The sequence below is a fragment of the Drosophila navojoa genome, chromosome 5 (genome assembly GCF_054131105.1).
Source record: "Drosophila navojoa isolate 15081-1374.11 chromosome 5, UAZ_NAV_1.0, whole genome shotgun sequence".
NCBI lineage: Eukaryota > Metazoa > Arthropoda > Insecta > Diptera > Drosophilidae > Drosophila > Drosophila navojoa.
Genome location: NC_142893.1, coordinates 1,799,601 through 1,823,610, shown reverse-complemented (window position 1 = coordinate 1,823,610; position 24,010 = coordinate 1,799,601). Strand labels below are relative to the sequence as shown.

The 24,010-nt window shown below is 38.8% G+C and overlaps 1 protein-coding gene across 5 annotated transcripts; it reads left to right on the top strand.

The window, feature by feature from the left end:
* Positions 1 to 152: 152 nt before the first annotated feature.
* On the top strand, positions 153 to 23,903 carry Dyb (Dystrobrevin). 5 transcript variants are annotated; one of them, XM_018104652.3, is made up of 10 exons: positions 153 to 420; positions 17,612 to 17,968; positions 18,033 to 18,118; positions 18,192 to 18,991; positions 19,050 to 19,695; positions 20,596 to 20,703; positions 21,117 to 21,173; positions 21,430 to 21,801; positions 22,467 to 22,510; positions 22,986 to 23,903. In XM_018104652.3, exons 2-8 carry the CDS (start codon positions 17,631 to 17,633, stop codon positions 21,777 to 21,779), a joined length of 2,385 nt encoding a protein of 794 aa, XP_017960141.1. In that variant the 5' UTR covers positions 153 to 420; positions 17,612 to 17,630; the 3' UTR covers positions 21,780 to 21,801; positions 22,467 to 22,510; positions 22,986 to 23,903. The 5 variants fall into 5 exon arrangements, with proteins under 5 accessions (XP_017960141.1, XP_017960142.1, XP_017960143.1 ...); XM_018104653.3 differs by lacking the exons at positions 21,117 to 21,173; positions 21,430 to 21,801; XM_018104654.3 differs by lacking the exons at positions 22,467 to 22,510; positions 22,986 to 23,903 and having other exon boundaries at positions 21,294 to 21,682.
* The last annotated feature ends 107 nt before the right edge of the window (positions 23,904 to 24,010 follow it).

The window sequence follows — 24,010 nt, the reverse complement described above, 5'->3', positions numbered from 1 at the left end:
ATTGTTTAAAAAACTCATCCAGCTTACGAAGCTGTGTTTGTTGGGCTCCCGCGAGTGTGTGTGCGTTTTATTGTTTATGTGTATGCGTGCGTGCGTTTGTGTATGTGCGTCTCGGGCAACGTAAAAGCGAAGTCGAAGATAGCCCGAATAACAGAGAAACAGAAGTTGTTGTATATCTGTCTGTCAACATATTTCGCAAGGCCAAAGTCAGCAATTTCAAGAGTGCTAAAGGGCGAAGCAGGTGAAAAATTCAATTAAAAAGCAAACAACCGTTAAAAAGAGCAGTCGCAGCACAAAATTCAACGGTACTAGCAAAGGGCAAAAGTGCAAAACTCGAACAAACTGTCACAGGTCAAAAGTGACGCATAGTCAACGCCAGCCAGCAGCCAAGCAGCCAATTACAAAAATAAAACAAAAAAGGTAAACAAATTGCATTTCGAACGCCACACAAATTGTGTTTTTCTTTTTAGCAAACGCTTCCCAATTTTGTTTCATTCATAAAAACACGATGCGACGCATCGCAACGTAGCAGCTGGCACCCTTCCCCGTCCTCCTTTGGTCGCTTTTGTCGAGGGGAGTGCGGGCGTGAGGCAAAGCCTTTGCCTCTTGTGCGAAAAAAAGGGGAGCAAGTAGGAGGCAAAAGGTCCCACACACTCAACCTCAGCTCTCCACTCTTTCTCGCTTGATCTAAAATGTGTGGGACACTCTACCTCCTCTCGACGTTTCCCCTGTTCGCCTATTGAGAGCTCGTTTACACATTTTTGTGGTTGTTTTTGTTTTTTATTGTGCTTTATTTGTATTCTGTTACTGTAAATCAAACGCTTGCAATTCATTCAATTCATTTGCATGCATCACTAATTCCCCTTCTCTCGCACCATTTGCTTCCTCATTTTTTTTGTATTTTTAATCTATTTTTCAGGTATTTCGTAATTAGTTGAGTTTTTTGTGGCCTTTTTGTTAGCTTCTGTCATTTGTTGTTTGCTTTGGTTTTTTCTTAAATAATTTCTGCTTGACTCCAGTGCATTAGATCAGATCTTGCTCCCGAAATTGCATAAGTAATATGATACAGTGAGCATTCGATAAGAGGAAGTCTTGAAAATGATTTACTCAGAATTATAATTCACTTAAAAATTGTACTGCATATGAAATAATCTTTAAAAGTACAAATTTCAGAAACATTTATTTATTCTTAAACTTAACAATGGGAATTTATTTTTCCCTTTCAACCAAAAATTCTATTAAAATTATAGAGGTGTGAAATTGCTAATATTTAAGAAAAATGGTATTTCCTTAAAGTAAAAACATTTGATGTTAGAGTAGTTCCAATTTACAGACAAATCTCTTAGAGTCTTCGCGAATTCTTGAATTCCAGAATTCGAAAGTTAAATTAATTATAACAAAGACATTGTGCTAAAAACAGCTTTGACAATAGATCTTACTCAGCGTTTACCGTACGTACACACATTAAATACAGTTCCAATTTGCTTTTATTTTCTATTAATTGGTATGAAATCATTGCATACCCTATATAGGTAGATGATGATCTGATCTTCGATTCTTACATCAGCCAAAAAAGTAATTTATGTTTAGTATTAAATTGTTTTCTTTAGGGGAATTTTTGATCAAGAAAGCCTATAAAGTTTATATAATAAATATATACTAACATATAAAGATGATGCTATCATAAATAACACATATGTATATTGGGTATACAAACATAATCAGTTAACTATACATAATAATCCAACTCCCTTTTGATAGTTGAGAACTTCGTGAAGTTAATCAATGAACAAATTGATGACACTCCGCTTCGAACAGTCATGCTAAAATGCCAAAAAGCATAGACAAAAAAAATAAATAAATAAATAAACGAAAGCAAAGCAAAATAAATAAATAAATAAATACGTATGTATATAAAAAACAATCAAAATAACTCGGTGACATCATTTTGACTAATCGCCAATTTTAGCATTTGAAAAACGGCGACTGCGGCTGTCTCTGCTGCTGCGGCGGCTGCGGCTGCGACAGCGACCATCCCACTAACCGGTGGGAGCGAATGCCAAGCGGGGGCTTGGTGGCTGCTGCTCTTTATGCTGTTTCTTCTTCTTCCACTGGGTGCTACGCCCGCTAATCGACCACATGGGCAAACCGTTGAGTCGAGTCAGATCTCGTTAATGTTCAAGCAGGTGTCTAACCTAGCAGCAGCAGCAGAGGCAATAGGCAGAAGCAGAGCCCAAATCAAAGTCAAAGAGTCACCGCCGAGACGAGTCGCGCCTAGTCGAACTCAGTCAAGCTGAGTTCTTGTGACGACAACAGCTTTGTGATCCAGTTGATGTAATTGTATTTGTATTTTGCACTTTATACTCTCTCTTCAACACACTCTCTTAGTTTGTATATAAGCTGCCGGTCAGAGAGAGCATAGGGCAGAGGGCAGTGGCAGAAGCAGAGGCAGAATCAAAGCAGAGACAAAGTCACAGCCGAGTCAAGGCTTGCCGAATAAGCTAAAGCCGAACTCCTGTTTAGCCGATAGCTTTGCGATCCAGTTGCTGTAATTGTATTGTATTTGTATTAGTGCATTCTCTACTCTCTCAATTTGTGTATGAGAGCGCTCAGGGCGCTGGGCATTGGCAGAGCCCGAAGCAAAAGCAGCGGTAAAGCCGAGCCGTTTCGGGTCAAGCTGAGCTCTGCAATTCGTTTGCTGCTTTCGCATGTGTATGTGTTGGTAGTCTACTGGTATTATACGCTCTTCTCTCTTTCTATCACACTCTGCCTAGTGATAATAAGCAGCAGCAGCAGCAGCAGCTGAGCTTAAGCTGAGCCATAACGGAGTAGAGTAAGCTTGTTGTGCGAATACTTATGCAGATCAGTTGTTGTATTAGTAGTCCCGTGAGGTGCCCATACGCTACCCCTCTCTCTCTCTCTCTCGCGTGCGCCACTCAAACGCCTTGTGCTGTGAATTGATAATGAAAAATTTCACTTTCAGCTCAAAATTGTTATTGAATGATTTGCATATTCTGAGCAGCAAGTGTGATAATATAAAATGGGCGTAAAGATGATATTTGATGTTTGTCTATACAAAATATAAAGGTTTAGCTAAATATCAAATATTTTTCCAGTAGTTCATAATTTTTTAAAACTAGCTTCAATTCAAACTAGCTTCAATTTAATTGTGAAACTTTAATGTTTGCATATAGTAAGGCCCCATGTGAGTCGTATGTGGTGTATGAAAAAAGGAAAATAAATATACAGCCAAAAGCTGTAATGCAATTTTAATTATCTCTATATATAAACATCAGCAATGTATATAAATATAGCAAAGCAGTGGCTTTCCGCTCGAGTAGCTGACAATCTGGTTAAGTCAGCTTTAATGGCATCAGGTACGCTTCGCTATACATGATTGATTCTCTGGGAATTGCGACCACTCACAAAGGGGCAGACATAACTAGAGAGAGAGAGAGAGAGAGGGGCAGAGAGAAAGAGTGGAAAAGGGAGGGCGTTGTGGCTTAAATACGATTACGGCATAAGCGATTAATTTTATTGCATTGCCCGCTCTTCTTTATAAACTAATTAAAGCCATATTCCAATTGAAACTGCCAACACCTCTAGCCAAAAGCAACAACAACAACAACAACTCAACACTCAGTCTGAGCGACCCAACCAAGCCAGGCACAACATAAAAGCAACTTCAAAGCAATTGTTGAATTGCCCTAGCGCCTGGCTCAGCCTCGTCTACTACGAAAAAAGGGTTAATTGTCTGACCCTTTGGCCCCCATTCTAATATACCCTGTGCACATTGAATGTGTTAAGTATAGGGTATATGTGAAATGTACAAAGGTGTGTAACAAAAATTTTACTAATTGATGTGAGAAGAAAATATGAAATATATAATCTAATGTGAAAAGATTTTCTGATAATATTCAAAAAGATTTGCTATGTGATATATGAAGAATAGTTAAGAATTTTAGTTTAGAAATTTGTATAAATTCAACAAAAATTCCTTTGCACAACGAGCATTAGATTAATGTTTAATAGATAATTTGAAATCCTTTTAAAGTAGTTTAATTTTCAGTTTTTTCTGTTTTAGTTTTTTAAACTTAGGGTATTTTCCAAGTTGGGCACTTTAGAGATTACATTTCACAAATGCATTTAAATTGAGTTAATTTTAGCGCCTCCACAGGGTATTTCCATTGTCAGGCATTTATTTAACTACAGCTCTACGGCTTATGCTTAACTCAGTCCCTCTCCCTCCCTCGCTTTGCCTCCCTCTCTCAGTCTAGTGTCATCTCTCCCTCGTTTTGTCTGTGGCCATTGGGCTTTCGTTTGTTTTTGGCGACTTCGCCTGTTGGCCAATCTTCTTCTTCGTCTCCTTCTTCTGCTTCTTGCTGTTTAAGCTTTTCATGAGATTTTTCAATTTTTCCACCGCATAAATAAATTTCATGCTTTTGTCTTGAATTTTCACGGACTCTTTGTTTTTAAGCACAATGGCTTGGCGCTTCAGCGTTTGTTTATTATTATTGTTGTTGCCCTTAGTTGTTGTTGTTGTTGTTGTTGTGGGTGCGCTCCCAATTACCAAGTGTGTGTGTGTATGTGTGTGTTTGTGTGGGTGCGTGCGTGCGGCTTGCGCTTCATTTTCTATGTCACGCCTCATTTAGCTTTCCACCGAACAACTGAACCGCACTGCACTAACATATTCTGCCTGCCACGCCCACCTTGGCATAACCCTACCGTCGCGACATGTCAGAAATATGTGGAGCATGCTCTTTATATATTATTTTTTTATTTATTTTTGGTACTTAGTTGCCTCTTGGCCAGATTTCCAAATGCACAATTTTCCAAAGTTTGTTTTCCCAGTTGCGCTTCTTCTTCGGCCACTTCTTTGGTTTGTTTGTATATCTGTGAACTAGATCAAAAGACAGTATTGCGGTCAGCTGTGCACAGTCGGGCTGACTTTGTTCCATTTCATATCAAACTTCAATTAGTTGACAACATGATGACAGTTGGTTGGGTGCTCTGACAGCCAGAAGATGTTGATTGACTCAGAGTGGAATGGTTTTACTTTTATGTTGTACCATATTCAGGTATTTGTGTAAAGAGAAAAGTTCTTTGATACATACATTTTTTACTTGAAGAGGAAGTTCATGAAAAAATTCGTCATACTCGGCTTATATACATTTCTTAGTCAGAGTTTTAGTAATCCTCTTCTGTTCTTTACTTGCTTCCATTATTCGCTCTTCACTTTCTTATTCTTTTATCAATTCTATTTTGATCTTCTCATTTCTCTCTCTCTCTCTCTCTCTTTTTGTCGTTTGTACTCATCTTTTCTGTTCTCCAATCTTCGCTTTTTTTGTTAACTTCTATTTTCTTTCCTTTTCTGCTTTTCTCTCTCTTTCTTCTTAATGATTTTTGTCTCCTTTCTTTCTTCTATAATAATTGAAGATCTAAGAAAATACATATATACCCTAAGAAACTTCTTTTAAACAATTGTCTGTCAATTGAATATTTTTTATTGGGCTTTGAATTACATAGAATTACCTCTGGCTTAATTAGCTGTTGAAATATTTTCAAATATTCGATAGATGTTTGCACAGATGTTTTCAGAGCAAACACGCTAAAGATAAATCGATCGGCTCCGTAAACAATGCATAAAGCTTAAGGCATAAACAAGTTTACCCTTTCTTTTGGTTTGTTTATAATCTAATAATGTTTACAAAATGAGCTTTTCCGGTTGAAATCGCCAAACCGATTTCCTTGATGCTGTCTGTTTGCCTGCTAAATGCGAATTGCAAAAAAAAAAATTCTCGACAGGTAATTGAATTAAATAACTGTAATTGGGCTAACAGTTATGCATAACAGAGCAGAAAGAACCTTGCATTTAATGCATATTGATTGGCTTTTGCTCTTGACATGGACAGATATACATATACATATGTGTGTATATATATATCGGGGAGTATATATAAATATATATATATATATATTGTACTTTCTGTTTGTCAAGTCTGACAGTCGCATTTTAAATCCCATTATGCATTTATGCAAACCCGACAGAATGTTGAGGTTTGCGAAAAAGGGCGTTAACGGCTATAGGCGACTGACAGATGCTCTGCATAAATAATTAAGGCATTTGGAATAAAAGTCGTTGAGTTATTTTTAGGCTAGCACAAAAAAGAAAAGATCATTCAAGTGGGATTGTTTTAAATGTAATAGAAAAAAATTAAATAAATATAAAATATCCTTAATAAATATCCTAAATAAATATATAATATCCTTTTGCCACTACTACTACTAATGACTTACTAATTTGCAAATATTATTATTAATCAGCTTCAACTCCATCTATCTAGCTTCAAACAGAGTCCTATATACTCTCCACCTCACACTCTTTACAGGGTATAGCAGCAAAGCGTATCACAATAAACTGCAAGCATTGGCAATAAAATATGCTGGAATTTTGCTTGCCCTTCTTGAAAAGTATTGTAAATTTATTACGCGGTCTGTGAGGCAGAGCAGGAGACATGCAAGGGAAAAGACATTGAATATTTACGCTTGAATGGCTGTACTCGCTATGGAAGCTAATAGATTGATGTCTTCCCGGTTGGGAAAAGACTAGCTTTCTCTACCTTAACCTATATTCCTTGTTTGGGTGTTTGTTAGGGTATATTAGTGTCATCACAGAGCTAGGGTTTCTGAAGGGGCATGAATCAGCTTTGACGAATTATATGTTAGGGCATTACTTACTCTATGTGGGGCATACTGTTTCTTATATAAGAATCTTTGATTTAATTGACTATACCGTCTCTTTTGAATTAATTTGGGGTACATAGCAGTTAGCATTCTAGAGTTATATATTCCTCATTCTTTCTCATATAGCTAGAATCAGCTTTAAGCCCCTTAATCTCTCCATTTCTTGTTCGTTTAGGGTGTGTAATAGTCATTATGATTTTTCTTTAGAAATTTTAACTGGCGTAACGCCCCATTTGCTTAGCTTTGCTTCTTCCACTGCTGCTTCTTTTGCCTCTTCTTCTGTCTTCTGACTTCTCCATCTTCATTCCAGCCCGCAGTGATTTGATTTTGTGTTGAGTGATTCGTGGCGGCACCTTTGCCACGCCTCTGTGTCTCAGTTGACAAGCCCTTAAAGAGAAAATAACTTTTATTCAGCGGAATTATGCAATTTTCAGCGTTTTTTTCTTTTTTGCCTTTATTGTCTTTATGGCCTGCTAAATTTAGTTTCTTATCGGCTGCTGCAGATTCTTATCAAGCGCGTCGACAAAGCAACAACAACGACAACAACGAGAACAACAACGACAACATTTCTGTTCACAGTGGAGCTGGGGGCTTTCCTAATGTAACGTCAAATGAGAAAAGCTGCCCACGCTTTTCAGTGTAAAATGTAAAAGAAATATATATAAATATATAAACATATATATATGCATATAGTGTATATATATTTATGTATGTGTGTATGTGTGCTGTCTTCCATGTCGCAAGCCACTTGGCACTCGTCAGCGCGTGGGACGCTGTCTGCGATTGCAGTTCTCAACTTCATATAAATATATATATATATATATATATATATATATAGAGCATAAACCTATATATACATATAGACATTTATTATATACTCATATATATTGTATGTTTGTAAGTTTTAGCTGGTTATGTAGCGCCGCGAGTTATTTGCTCCACAAAAGTCAAAAACAATCGCACATTTCTGTGGTTTTTCTATACCTTACATATATATATTGCAAATGTGCATTTGGGGTATATTGTTTCAGCAGTAGCATTCATGTCGGAGCGTTTAAGAGCTTAAGGCTGGTAGCTTTATAAATAGATCGTTTTGATTACAAAGATACAAATTTCAAACGATAGAGTTACTTTACTAGATAGATAGATAGACCATAAAGTTTACCCAGACAGCCAATAGCTTACTAAATTTAAGTATCATTCACATTTCCAAGTCGAAACTTTGATAAGAACTGAGTTTGACTTTGCTTGATTATTAAATATCCCCTAATTGATTATCAATTAGTGCTACAAATAGATAAGATATATGTACGTAGTAAAAAGATAATACATAAATGCGTATTATATGTAGTATTTACTATATATATTTATATATCTACTATAAACAACCTAATCTTTAACTTAATTTCTTCATTCATTTCTTGGAAAGCTTGTGTGCCTGATAACAAATTTATTTATTTATTGGGCAATAGATATACGATTTTATAGATAACACTCATAGCTCTACATATGCTATAAATCACAGTTGAATCGCTTTTAAATTTCAACTGAGCGTGAATAGAAACAATATAGATTTTTTTAGAAGTTTTTATGCCTTCTAAAAACCTCAAGATAGTTGACCCAATTCTTATAGTTTTCCCTCTATATGTGCCTAACTACATCCATTGATTTTCTCACTTCAAACACTTTCTAAATTTACATGGTATCCATGTAAAATTATTTGCAAAAATTTTCACTTGTTTTTTTTTCTTTTAGAGTATTGTTGCAAAATGCTTTTGCATGCTTTGCCATTGAGGCTGTCCGAACAATTTTCGACTTGTTTAAACAATTAGCTTTGGCTTAGCAAATTCAATTTACATATGAGCGATGTATCAAAATAACGAAAATCAATTAGGACTGAGATCAAAGAAAAATCCCAATGGCAAGTAAATAGCTGTAGGTTACAAAGAAGATATATGATATGATTTTTTACGGACTGCACGATGCTTACTCAGGAATCAATAATTAGTATTTAAATAATATTAAGGTACATATATCAGATTTAGTATTTAAATAATATTAAGGTACATTTATCAGATTTAGTATTTAAATAATAAAAACACCTTTAATTTCGTTAACAGTTAAAAATCTATATACTCTTTTTTTGCTTTCATGAATAAACATATATGTCATATATTGTTTTATTTCCTGACTTATGCTGAGTCAATTTTATGATAATGTATTTTGTTTTTCTCTCTCAAAAGTGTCTGGCTAGTCATAGAAATTTTTTTTAGATATTTTTTTAATCAGGTAAAGACTTATAAATCATAATATTAAAAAACTTGAACAAATTGAATACTTAAGCCTTAGATTTATTAATCACCATAATTCTGATAAATTATATAGTTTCTTCCGAAGAAACGTAATTGGTATATATAGAAAGAATTGCCTCAACTGGGATTTACAAGAGAAAAAGAGAACTTTAGACTAATACTAATAGTAATATTACGAGAAGAGCCTAACTAAAATAAATTTCAACAAAATAATATTTATTTTCTCTTCTTTGAGGTTTGTAAATTAATGTAAACTGCTATAATATCAGGTTTTAGCATGAAGCGTAATATGAACTTTGTTTTCTTTTTAGCCATTTAGCACGTAGTACGTGTCATCCGATTGTAATACATACATATATTCGTATAAAAATAGGCGTGACGAATACCAACAACAACAACAACAACAATAGCAACAATTATTATAGTATTAGCAAATATCTGAAAACTCAAATAATTATTCAACTGGGCTAATTTTAAAATGCTGATCAATGCGGATTGGTAAAGCTAATAGATTAAATTAATATACTCGCTTATTAAGTGTTCTATGGTTGGGTATATTGGGATTTGTTTAATACACATAGATTAACGATGCTTGACATTTGAGCTTTGACTCGTGAAGCGTTGAGCTGTGGGATACGCACATGGAAGGTGTGAAAATTAGGAATTAGTATATCTATTAAAGCTAAAGAGCTCTGTATATGTATATGCATATAGAATAAGCAAATGGAATTGAAGTGTATATTGGCTATGTGGTTTTAGAGATCGGTGCGTTCATAAGACTCGGTTGGTCTCCCGGAACAAAATTTGATGGGCTCTGAAACTTCTCTTTCCTTGTCTTTGCTTCTCTCTGGTAGAGAAGAAGTTTTAAATTCATCTGGAGCACACATGCATGTATAAACTTTATAGGTATATATATTTTAATATTTCGCAAATATTATATCAATTTTTAGGGTTTCGAACGCGTATGCTGCAGTCGATTGCACCCAGCTGCTCAGTAATTATTTGTTTTTGCTTCTTGATTATTTTGAAAAATTTGTTTGTTTATTTGAGAACTTGTCACACCTTAGTTAGATCTCTCTATATGGCCATAGATGTAGATATAGATACAGATACAGATACAGATAGCTGTGGATGGATTGCACTCATATAGTAATTATATATACATTTACACTGACGTCACTTGCTTGGCATTTGCATTTGCATATTATGAATAATTTGTAACTGAGCCCAGACTTTGAGTGATTTGTGTGTGTGTGGGCGTTAAGCGAGCTGTTTTTCGAGCAGGTGTCAACCTCTAAATCAACCTGGCTCACGCGTTGCGACACATTAACGAGAGTCAATCAGCAAGAAAAGGCAGCAGCAGGTGGAAATCTATAATGAAATATGGTACGGTTCAACAATAGCGGTACGAGTGCAAATTTGTAAATTATGGAAAGCAAATTGTAAAATGAAATGTCACTGAGAGGTGAGAAAAGAGCTTGAAAATAGAGAAAATATTAAAAAATAAATGGAAAAAAAATATAAGGACTCAAAATCTTTAAAATATTTTAAATAATATGAAATTAGAGAGTCAACATTTAAAATATAGGTTTTTATTTTAGGTAAAAACGAATAAAATACATAAAATTTCATAGAGATAAAAATTTTTGATAAATTAGTGAGTATAAAAGAATTATTAAACTTTATTTCTGTTGTTCAATATCAACTGTAACTCTTGAAAAAATATCATCTATATTCATTTTTAAGAACTCTTTAAATCCATGCTAAGATATACAAATATTTTAAGAATCTGTTGTGTGTTTTAATGGACTTTTAATAGTCGCCTTATGTTTTCCCTACACCATAAATCTTTCTTCTTCTCTCTTTTCATGATGTTGTTATAATGAAATCTGCTTTATGGACACAGTTTGAAGTGTTCAAGCCGCAAAAGAATACCTTATATAGAGTCTATATGTATATTATGTATAAAGCGCCCTCTGTCGGTCCACTTGAGCAACACTCGGTTAATCCTTGGTCGTGTGCACGGCTCGTCTCTAATGGTACTTTTTGTGGGTGCAGCTGACGGAATGGAATGTGCATTTTCCATTATCCAAACGCCAGAGTTAACTCGTGCACTCTAAGTAGCACGAAGCTAGCTCTGCGCCCCCCCTCGCCACGCCCTTCTCCTCTCGGCAGCTGTCCGTCCCTTGGTGATGCTCCCATTTCTCTGCATAATTACAGAACCGCCTGTTTCATACCGGAGGGCGATGTGGTGGCGGTGCTGGCGGTGCTGGCGGTGCTTGTGGTGCTGGCGGTGGTGGTGTTGGTGGTCTATGCACTTGATGTGTTGTGATGGAGGACGATGACGTGCTTTGGCATCTCTAACTGGCACAGCATTTCCTGCTTCCAGTTGTTGTTGTTGTTGCTGCCTGGTCCACCTTCCTCTTCAGTGCTCCTGCCTGCGTGCCTATTCCATCAGCTTCCTCCCTTTGCCTTGCTGCCTTTTCTCTTCCTCTCTCTCTGTCTCTCTCTCTAGCTAAACTTTGTGCTCACTTCCTACTTTTTCTTCTGCTCTTCCTCTGTTGTTGTTCTGGTTTTTGTTGCTGTTCATGAACTAATTTCATTTTGGCTTCTCATAATTAAGCACTTGCGGCGCTGCCACGCCCCCCCATTTCAATCAATTAGTCCTCGCTCTTACCTGCTTTAAAAAGGTTTCTCTGGCAGCATTGCAGGAGTTTTTGTTTTTTTGCAAAATTTCCACAGTCTATTTTTCTTTCTCAATCAAATGCAATTGCTTTTCGTCAGATGAAAAGCTATTTTCCTCTTACCTTGACTGTGGCTCCATGTGCAACTACCTTTCCTCCCAGTGCCTCTGAAAATTTCAACTGGCTTCGACCAAGAGAAACGAGACAAAAGGTTATTGTACGGTTTGCCGATTTTAGATTATCATTCCAGCTTGACATGCAATGTTGATTGTTGTTTCGTGTAGCTGTTGTTGCTCTTAATACCCTAGGAGTTTTGAGAGTTTTTAGGGTATGCTAAGAGTATATAAGCAAGTGGAGATGAAGTGAAAAAGAGAGTGTCTTTCTATAAACGATATATATCGATAAATTTACATGATTATTTTTAAATTTTTGTTAGTTTTTGTTTCATTCAACTCTATCGCTCTCTCTTTCTCACTCTCCCTTACTCTCTCTCTCCCTTCCTCTCTCTCACTCACTTCCTCTCTCTCTCTCGTTTCCTTCCTCTCTCTCTCTCTCTCTGTCTCTCTATATCTTTGCATTCAAGAAAATCCCTTAAGGATCTAATTGCTTCCTTTTAGCAGTATACCCATAAGACATGTCCTTAGTGCTTTAACTAGGGTATTTAAATTTCGATACAATCACGCTCAACTTTAACTTTAACTAACTCTTTTTCTATAGCATATTTCATGCCTTTTTCTGTTCCTGTTTGCTGTGGTCGCATTTTTCATGCCCGAATGGAAAAAAAAGGTGAATTAACACGAAATAAAACGGAACGATTTCCCCTCGACGGACTTGTCTGGAATGCGAAATGCTGAATTCTGCATTATGTGTCAGTTATCAAAGCAGTTGTTGTCGTTGTCGTTGTTGTTGTTGTTGTTGCTGTCTTTGATTTGACAAGGCACGCGAACTGCAGTAGGCAGTAGTCGGGACTTTTAGCAGGATTCCGTTACGGAAATATACCAACACCTTCCTCTTTTCTCTGCCTTGTTTTAGCTGTCGCAAAGTTTTTTCTTCTTCTGTGTTTTATTTTGGTAAATCTTTTCAAAGTGCCCGGGATCCTTGTTTGCTGTGAACGTTTTTGCCGAGTTGCCTTTCATCACTGGCAACTGCAAGTTTTAGTCTTTCCTTTCTTGCTCTTGCTCTGCTTTGTGCACTTCTTCCTTGGCGTAAATTGAGCATCAAGATGAAAGCTGGAAGGAAAAGTTATGCCCTAAGTAGCTTAAGTTCAGTTCACCTGGGTCTTTTCTGTTTGCTGTGAGTGTTGCATAGCGCGGAAAGAAAGGGAAACAGAGTTGAGGTTTAGCGGATGATGGATGAGAACGCCTAAAGATTATCTCTTAATAGAGCCTACCAAAGTGCCTTAGCCTCGGTTGTCTCATAGGTTCGACTAAAGTTTAGGATATGCAAAGAAAGTAGAATACATATCAATTTATGCCTCATATAGTATTCATACTATATGATAATGATCATGATAATACTTCGAAGAGACTGAGTAGAATATATTATATCTCGAGCTATGCTCAAAATTCAAATTCGAAATCAGAGATTATATTTTTATAATTACCAACTTTACTCTTTACAGCTTTCCCATATGCCTTGCATAGTTTATCACTCAGCTAATATGCCCTATTTCAGTATTTCTTCCCTTTTTCAGCGTGTGGGAAATTGCTTTTAACTATTTTCTTAACTATTTGCTATTTGAGCTGTTGTCGTCGCACTCATGACATTCATTAGGGAACATTGCTTTGACCTATATACGCCCTGTCCTGTGACATATAGTTGCCTCGTAGCCCTGCTCGATATCTGACCCGATTGTGTGGCTCGTTCATGCTCAACATGCAGCTGGCATTTGATGATGAGCAAAGTTTCAGCATTTGCTTTAATCAAAGTTTTGTGACGCAGCGCAGAAAACTTTGCATGGGATAAGTTTTCCATTAAACATTGAGGGAAACACGCGTAATTCGTGTTTATTTATATTTATTCATGTTCTACAATATTTACGCTGTGGTTGTTAAGCAACCAACTCGACTCGAATTGCGCCATGAATATGAAATGTACAACAGGAACCGAACTTAGTCGGACTGAGCTAAACTTTAACTGCAGCATTTGCTGCAATCCAAACGTTTAGCCATTTGCTTTGCATTTCCATGAAAAATGTGTTAACGCTTTCCCGAAGCATTTTTCCGTTGGCCCAAAATCTCGGGGCCTGATGATACAAAATGCCAACGAACAAACAAGCGAACGGTGGTCAGCCTTGTGGGCGACCCCAAAACTCAGTTCAGCTCGACGACCTGCAGGCAGGCAGGACAGGCACCAAACAGATTGCTGCACAGTGGGGCAAAACCACAAAATTGAAATGGAGATGGGAGATAGGAGATGGGAGATAGGAGATGGGAGATGGGAAATGGGAGATGAGAGATGGAATATAGGAGATAGGAGATGGGGGATAGGAGATAGGAGATAGGAGATAGGAGATGGGAGATGGGATATGGGAGATGGGGAATTGGAGAGAGGAGATAGGAGAAAGCTAATCGGAAATGGGAAATATGAGATAGCTCTAGGCGAAGGTGTAACATGGAGAATGGAGAAACAAGGGACATGGGATAAGGGATATCGGATATGGAATAAGAGATATGGTACATATGTTATGGGATCTCCGATATTGGATACAGGAAATGGGACAAAAGAGTTGGGAGATATCAGCTTTGGGTTTTAATATTATCATAATTTTTCAGCTATAACCTAGTATTATTATTTTTAACGTCGCTTTTTTTCCGGCCACTCCCGTTCAAGTTTTTAAGTGTTCATTTTCTCATTCCATCCGCTGTTTCGTGCCGATTGAACCACTGTCTAGGCCACTTGAAGCACACGCACACATAAAGAGAGAGAGAGAGAGAGAGAGAGAGAGAGAGAGAGAGAGAGTGGGAGCAAGGGACAAATGTTGAATGTCGTCGCCTTGGGGCAAGCACAACCGCATGTGTCTCCCCTGCTGCAGCTACTCGTCTGCCTCCATCAACTTGTACCCGACCGAACTGTCCCCTCTGCAGCTGCAATGCGTCTTCATAGCCTCGTTGCCAAACTCGAATAATTCAGGCAGGACTCGCTGCATACTTTTGTGCGCAAATGTTTACACAGCTCACAGCAGCGCGTCCTTCGCACGGTTTGGGCAAGATGCAGGCAGCCATATATACATATACACATATATATCTATATATGTCTGCGTGTTATTTAGCTGGCCCACATCTGTACGGGCAAACGGTATGTGCATATTTATATAAATGTACAAACGTCTGTCCTGGCAGCTTTTGTCGCTCCATTTCGCTTAGAGTCCAGCACAAGGAGCCGACGCTGGCGCAGGAGCAGAAGCAGGAGCAGAACCCAGAGCATATGAGTCATCATTGCTCAGCCTCATCAAGGTTCTCATTTACAGGGAGCGGAGGTTACTCGAAATTGAATTCCACTTTGGACAACAAGATTGGCTGCTATCCTTGGCTAGCTGTCCTCTGTCCTATGTCCTGTCCTGTGTCCTGTCATCTGGGGCTTTGTGTGCGCTTCAGTAAATATGGTATATACATATATAAAAGTCGGATAGCAGCGGCATTTAAATGAAGAGAAATCCTGTTTTTAAATGTCCTTGTATTTCGTTACTCACACTCCTGTCACATGTTATTTCCGCCACGTTTCAGTGTGCCGCGCTGTCTATCTTGACTCTCGGCTCCGTCATCCTGAATGCGTCATCACGTTCGGGCCGCACTCATCTACAGCAAATTTGAAGCTGATGAGCAGCGGCACAGTGGGTTGACAGCATATGAATTGGGTTTTGTGAGAAGCGCAGAGAGAGGCGCCAGTTAAGAGAGTTGGAAATCAGAAAAGGTAAATGGCGGAGAGCGAGGGGAAGAATAAAGAAGATACAGAGTGAGCCTGAGAGAGCAATGTGTTTGAATAGCTATAACTATAAATAATTGAGAATCGCATAGAGAGGCAGCGCTGCAAGCTCTTGAGAAGGTATGTAAATTGCATCGCTGACTCACTGTGCGCTCGCTTTGAATTGTCGCTGACGGCCGGGGCAACATGAGTTATGTTCGCACACTCATTCAGCAGGATAATATCCTGCTACTCTGCCTGATGTGTGAATATCACAAAAAAAGGCAGCAACAACACGAACAACATAATAATAAATGGCAGACACTTTGGGGCGACAACTGCTGCGATGCTGCACAAAGGGTGCAGCAGTCCCAACTGGGAGCAAGGGCCCAGAACAAACTGCAGTCGAAAGTGACTGAGGACAGACAGTGAGAGAGAGAGAGAGGGAGAGTGAGAGGGAGCTGCCTACAGCATCCAATTGGACTTCATTTCCCCTTGCTCTTAGGCGTTTCGATTAATTGGTATTGCAAAGAGGATTACAAATGATTTAATAAAATTTGCTTATCAACGCGCTTTGTAGTCGCGCTCACTTTTCTTTTTTAGCTCGTAAAGGGATCATGAATGGAGAAGAGAATTCAGGGGGGGGGCCTGCTTTGGATTGCTCACTTGCACTTCCGCTGGCAACTGGGGAGATTGCCACCGCCAGACAGACGCTGTGGCTGCTGCCGCCTGACAATGGAATATGTTATAAAAAAAAAAAAAGAAAAAATAGTACAACAAAAAAAAAATATAAGCATTGTTGGCAGGATAACAGCAGACAGCAACGGAAGTGGGTTAGCTGAAGGGTGGCTGGAGGTCCTGGTTAGGCGACTGGCAGCTGTTGTTGGCCTGGCTGCTCCTTTTGCCAATCGCTTTGGCATTTGCGTTGCGGCTGATGTTTATGGCACAGCCAGTGAGCTCTACCGATAGGCGAATGTGCACGACTAGCGGATACTCTGTGATGAGGGGAGAAAAGTCGGAAAGTGTCTTTAGGCTAGATAGAGTTTCTATTTGAGGCTGTCTGCGAGTAAGAGAGAGAGGGACAAGATGGATATACGGACGGACAGAACGGGTAGACGAGCAGATTGTGAGATATACAGATAGACAGATCGATATAGAAGAGTAAATGGACATAGAGAGTGACGGAATTAAAGAAAGAAAGAGAGGAGAAGGGATAGGCTTACAGACATTCCGACAGACAATGTTTGGCTCGCCTGCTTCCCACAGGAGTTACTATATAGAGATCTTTATCTTCCATATCAATGTATCCTCTTTAATCATTGTCAATGCCCTGATGTACCAGGATATTTTGAAAAAAAAAAGGAGAACGAGCTGATGATGTTCGCGACGCGACGCGACGATGTGCTTTGTCGCTTTCTCTGCCATCCTTTGCCAGCTGATGACCCAGTTATGCGGCTCTAAGCATTATTATTTATGCGTTAATTAAATATTCCGTGTACACATGTTTCTAAGCACCCAGGGCATGTTTACAGGGCGCATATTAAGTTGTAAGCGGGACATCTCTCTCTCTCTCTGCTTCTTCTTCTGCTGCTGTCATAAAATACATTACGCACATAAATACATGTATGGTTACATACCATGAGTGAGAGTGTGTATGTGCGTGGATTAGTTCATAAAATGATTCAATTTATGAGAGTTCTGAAAGTGCGTGGCTATATTTATTTTACGGCCATAATCATCTAAATAATGTTTGGGGATTAGAGCGAAAGCAGAAAGTTAAAAGTCGAAACAGAGAATGGAAGATATAAAAGATAAGAGTTTTTCTTGGTAAAGAAGATCTGAGTACCAACTCTGCGCAGGATTCGGGGTTCTCCCAGTCGATCACTTCATGCTAAACCCACTTTTACTTCTAACGTAAGTCCATATCATATTTAATGCAAACTCTCTGCCCATTCCATTTCATTCCAGAGCTGATCTCAGTTGAGTCATGATGGAGCTGGAGCCTCGCGTGGCTATATTGCAGGATCTGCGGCTACAGACCTTCGACTCGATACGCTTCGCGTCGTACCGCACCGCGTCCAAATTGCGCTACATACAGAAATCGACAAATTTACATTTGGTGGACATATGGAACGTGATCGAGGCATTTCGAGAGAACGGCCTGAACACACTGGAGCCGCAAAGTGATGTGAGCGTAGCTCGACTGGAGACCTTGGTCTCGTCGCTTTATCACAATTTGAATAAGCGCCTGCCAACGGCACAGCAGGTGCCAGTGGACTCAAAGGCGGGTCTCTTGCTCAATTGGCTGCTGGCTGCCTATAGCAGGTGAGCGAACGGAGTGCCAGAAGTGGAAGACTCAACTAATCTCCTAATCTCTAATCTCTTGCAGCGACAACTCTGGTAAGATACGCGTGTTTTCCATTAAGGTAGCGCTGGCTACCATGTGCTCGGGCAAGCTGGTGGATAAGCTCAGATGTGAGTAGCTCTTGAATTTATATATAGAAGGCAAACTTACATTCTCTCTCTCTCTCCTTCTTTCTCTGATCAGACATCTTCTCACAGATTTCGGATGGCGCTGGCCAGCTGGTCGCCTGGAAGCTGGGCGAGTTTTTGCGTGAGGTTCTGGCCTTGCCAGCAGCCGTTTACGAATCACCGACATTTCATTACAAGGATGGGCTGGAGGAGGAGATCTTTCCGGCTGAGAATAAGGTCACCGTGAATGATTTCATGGCAACACTTATGTCCGAACCGGGTCCATCGTGTCTCGTGTGGTTGCCGCTGCTGCATCGGCTGGCAACCGTTGAGACAATTGTGCATCCGACGATCTGTTCTGTTTGCCACAAGGAAAACTTTACCGGATTTCGTTATCGTTGTCAGCGGTGCCACGCCTACCAATTGTGCCAGGAGTGCTTTTGGCATGGCAAGACATCGTTGAACCATCAAAACGATCACGAGGTGAAAGAGTACTCGAGCTATAAGTCGCCAAGCAAACAGATCGGACACTCGCTGCGCAAAAGTTTTCGCTGTGTGCCCGAGAAGACGACGCAAGTGTTGCCACGATTCCCCGACCAGCCCGAAAAGACACTCAATCTATCGCACATTGTGCCCCCCTCGCCGTTGCCCTCACACAATGGCTTCTCCGATCCGGCGTTGGGTCACTTGCATGGACCCGGTCCCGGACCGGGCCATCATCCCGGCATCTTTGACCGTTCCAGCACGCTGGACTCACGTGCCACCGGGCGTAGTCTGGACACGACAATGTCACGTGTGGCCGCCGCCTCGGCCAATGATGAGGAACATCGTCTAATTGCACGCTACGCAGCGCGCTTAGCGCAGGAAAATCGAGCGGTGAGCAGACTCGACCACCTGAACTTATCTTAAAGCTAACCTTTATATTTTTTTGTAGCCCTCGAATATGCCGAATGCGGAGAGCATCACGCCCATCGGCACAGACAATTCGCGTGCACAGCGCGAGCTGATCGCGCAGCTGGAGTCGAAGAACAAGGAGATCATGCGTGAAATCGCGCGCCTGCGCCGCCAGCAGGAGACTGAGCAAATGGCGCCGGAGAATCCGGCGCTGATCAATGAGCTGCGCGCGCTGAGGCAGCGCAAGGGCGAGCTGGAGGGGCATTTGGGCGCGCTGCAGGACTCGCGGCGACAATTGATGGAACAGCTGGAGGGTCTGATGCGCATGCTCAAGAATCAACAGACTGCCTCGCCACGTTCCACGCCCAATTCGAGTCCACGCTCTGGCAAATCGCCACCGATGCCAGGTGGCGGCGGGGCGACAGGTGCGGCCGCAGCGTCTGCTGGTGGCGGAGCCATGAGCGCTTTGCATGCTCAACAGCTGCAGCAGCTGCAACAGCATCCCATGCTGCGCTCCACACAGCAACAGTTGCTGCAGCAGCAGCAGCAGCAGCAACAACAGCAGCAACAACAACAGCAGCAGCAACAAAATCAATCTTCCGCCAGCTTCAGTCAGAGCCAAATGGAGCAGCTCAATCAGATTAGCAGCGATATGCGCAGCGCCTTTGCCGCCAATGGCAGTGCAAGTGAGTATTTAGACCTTAAGGGCCTTACAGGGTTTACCTTGACTTGACTTGACTCTATGGAGTTGGATGTTGGGCTCTGGGCTTCTCTTCAATTCGTTTAGGTTGGCTGAAACACATTCGATTGTTAGGTTAAACTCTCTTTGTCTCTCTCTCTCTCTCTCGCTGTCTCTCACAAACACTATATATAGATATGATATAAGTTATCTTCACACACTGCCACACACATACACCTACATATATAATCACTGATGAAATGATCCACTAAGCCACTGATCCACTGAGCCACTGCCTACACCTACACTTTACAGCTGCGTATATTTGCGTGTCACGAAGACGTTATAATTGCTTTTAATTTCTGATAATGATCGATAAATTATTGTAGTTCATAGAGCAGGATTAAACGACCAATGATAACAGCTATTAATTATATATCGATAGACATTCAACATTTGTAGAGTAACTTGAATTTATTGCTATTGATATCTGAAAGTGTACATCGATCACGATAATAGATAAGGTTCTTTGTAAAAGCAAATATAAATTATTATATTGTCTCCAATAATCTAAACATATATCGATATACATTGAATATATCGATAGCATTACAACTTAATGTGTGGTAGAAAATGTTGATCATATTATATTCTCGCCATTATAAGCAATAATTATCTAGGTATTTACATACAGATATACAAATATGTCATAATAGATCTCAAAACTAAGTTTTCGATAACAATAGCGTTTCGTGACACGCGCCTGTTTGTTTCTGATGTCAGTTGTACACGATTATAGTTCACCCAATATTAAATATGTCTACAAATATCTCTCGCTTTAAATATATATATATATATATATGTATGTATGCCCACGATATATATATACATATATATGGCTTCACAGCCCCGTCGCCCATATTGAATGCGAATCCAATAGCCGATGCGGAGCTCAACGAAGCTGCCGACAACATAACATCGGCCATTTCAACGATGGTCAGCGATCTAAATGCAGGTAATTCTGAGCAGTTCCTAAAATCCAAAGAACATCTGAAATTTCCAATTCGAAATAAATCGAAAAACGAAATTTTGCTCGAAACACCTATTCGCTGTTGCGCCCTCTCGCTCTGCCATAGCTGCTGCTGCTCCTAGTTGCTTTATACATATATGACATAGCATATATAGCTTATGAATATCTAGTTTTATCACCTGCAATTTGCACCTGGCTTTTAGAGCTGTTTTCGTTTGTTTTCTTTTGGCACTGCATTTTGGCTCGAGCACCCAGGCTTTTAGGCACTGATTGAATGTTCTCTATCTCTGTCTCACATACACACACTCTCTCCCTCTCTTTCTTTATATATCTCTGTCTCTCTCTGTGTCTCTGTGTGTTGCTTTCTTTTGCGTTTGTCCTTGCTGTATTTGCTCCAGGACAATCGAACAACGTCGTCGGCTCCTTGCCGCAAACGCGTTTCATTTTGCCTTTGGGTAAGTTTTCCGAAAAGAAACATCGTCGAGTATGAACTTCGCGTACAGCGTTGCCACCCAGTTTTCTTTACTTTAATTTTGTTTTATTGTTTCATATTTTTTTCGTATTTTTTTTTATAGATTATTTCCCCAATAGACGGCATAAGAAAAAATGCTGCAAATGTTGAGTTGAGTTTTTTCTTTTTAATTTTGATTTCGTTCTTTATATATACCCATATATAACTCCAATCGTAAACAAAACAAACCCAATTTGAAGCATATCGACACATCGAGGGTCGCGAATCGGCCGCAAATTCGTCCATCAAATGCGATTGCGATTGTCAGAGCTACGAGCAGATTTTTGGCAACGAGCACGAGGATGTGGAATGTGAGGGCGCTGCCTCGGCGTTGACCACGCCCCTTTATACAGATCCCTTCAATGGGGATGTAGCGCTCGATGAGGCGCAATTTGAATTGAATCGTCTGCTCGCGTATCGTCATCATCCCGAATTGTTTATCGATGATCAGGAGGCGGGATTTCCAGCCCTCCATGAGATCGGTGAGACAATCGATGAGCTGCAATTGATAATGCACGCTTACATTATGAAATATAGTTTGAATATATAAAAGACAAAAAGCAATTCCTCAGGTAATATATATGTGTATGTATATATATATCGTATATAGAAATCGTATATCATATATTTACCTTATGCCTAATGCCTCGTTAGTTTTACCGTTCATTTCGATTGTAGTTCTTACGGCGATTTTTCATCTGCATCAAGTTATTGGATTTCCAAATGAAGTTTATTTCCTAAACCTTTCAATATGATATGCCAATAGAAGTGGGGTAGTCGAAAAAGGCGACTAGTTGCATTATGTTATATCTGAAGTTATTCTATAATCAGATTTAAACTGAAGCCTCCTTATAATGTAATTCGTATGAGATCCCTATTTGACTACTCCGCTCCCTGCCTTGCCTCAAGTCTAGCCTTCATTTTGCACTCAAGTCTTCTCATATATACTATAAATAAATACCTCTATCTGAAGCTACTAGCTCTCTCTCTCTCTCGTTCACTCGCCCTTCTCTCCCTTCTTTCTCTCTCTCTATCTCCTCTTCTCTCGTTCTCCCGTTCGTTCATTTGGCATTCCACTCTCGAATCAGTTCATCGTGGCACATATCAGAGTTTCACTGTATTTAGCTAAAATACCTATAGAATATGCAGAAAACATGTGCTAAAAAGGTTGTTTAGCTTAGGCTTAGTTATTGGAATATATAAAACTGATTCTTATGCAATTTGCACACAATTTCAGATTTCGATGAGAACCAAACATATAATCCCGAATGGAATGAAAAGGTAAAGGATTTCGATATAGAAATCCTGCTAGAAACAGTTTCTTCTTTGTTTACATATATATATATATAAATCTTTTTTTGTTTCGACATGCACTCAAAATATGATCAATCATATTTAAATATATATTATTATTGATGTTATTGATGTATGTAGCTTGTGTAAAACATGATATAAACTCGATATATATAATTTTTTTCACTTTCTTTTGTATTTTGGTATTGCATGCTAAAGTTGTAGAGTTGTGGGTAGCTATATAATTACTGATATTCAATATATAATCTATTTTTATATCCTGAGCCCATTGGAAAGGTAATTCCAGATGTAATATCATAATAAGAATTCATCTAGCACAAAAGTTGAAGTTATTGGAAGTTATTGGAATAACAGCTCTGCGCTGGGTTCAGGATATTTCCTAGTCAAGTATTATCAATTACAAAATTGCTCTAATTACATTTTTTGTTCGTTATTTTTACAGGCAAATGCGAATAGCCAATGGCAGGAGCAATTTGCACAATGGAGTCTCAATTCACAAAATAACTAAATGGATTCTAACTGGGCATCTGCATATACATATATAGAACTCTATATATAGATATACTTAGGCTCTCGCTTAGCTTTTTAAAGAAAATAAAACTTAAATCTTATGTTTGATCTAGAGAAATTTATTTATTGACTAACTTAGTCTATATACTATCTTATTATAATTTATAAAACAGTCTTATATACGTACATTTGAAGTCTCTTGAATCTCCACATTTATTTTGGATTTCTTTGCTTTTGCTACAGAAGTTTTTCAATTTTTTTTAAATGCGCTATTTTTTTTGCACATTGAAGTTGTGCATACTTTTTAAACAAATGGAAAATCAAATATACATACAAAATACTAAATAGAAATTTATGTACTTAGAACTTAGAAATTGTTGAGCAGAAAAGAAATACAAAACAAAAAAACAAAATCAAATTCAAAATGCTGATTCCTTCAAATGTAATCCCCCCTTAAAAAGAAAAGGCAGCAGTACAATAAATTATTAAAAAACAGACACTTTGATATACGATATAATAATTACGTAAAGTATGCAATCTATACTTATATATACATACATCTATGAGCTGGAAGAAGTTAAAGAGAAACTAGAGAACTTTCCAAAGTTTATACATTTAATATTTTGGATATATTGTATTTTACGTTATATACATACAAGAAAGCTGAGTTTTATTTAACAAAAAACAAAACAAGAAAAGGTTAAGGTATCCATTGTTATGTCGATACTATTTAAATTATATATCAATTTATATTATGCATTCATATAAAAAAAAAAAAAAAAACATGTTATTACATATAATCGCAAGGCAAATGAAGAACAAAATAAGATGAAAGAAGAAAACAACAAAATCAGACATTTATAGATATTATACATAATTAACCACTGAATAATGGAAAATATTACAAAACAAAATGAAAAAAGTAAATAAAAATACATTTTAAACAATTCTAAATTA

What these genes read in the sequence shown, in the direction of transcription:
- Dyb (XM_018104652.3), top strand. Translation starts at nt 17,631, where the DNA reads ATGATGGAGCTGGAGCCTCGCGTGGCTATATTGCAGGATCTGCGGCTA. An exon ending in TAGCGCAGGAAAATCGAGCG is followed by an intron (nt 18,992 to 19,049) that starts GTGAGCAGACTC and finishes ATTTTTTTGTAG; the next exon opens with CCCTCGAATATGCCGAATGC. An exon ending in TGCCGCCAATGGCAGTGCAA is followed by an intron (nt 19,696 to 20,595) that starts GTGAGTATTTAG and finishes ATGGCTTCACAG; the next exon opens with CCCCGTCGCCCATATTGAAT.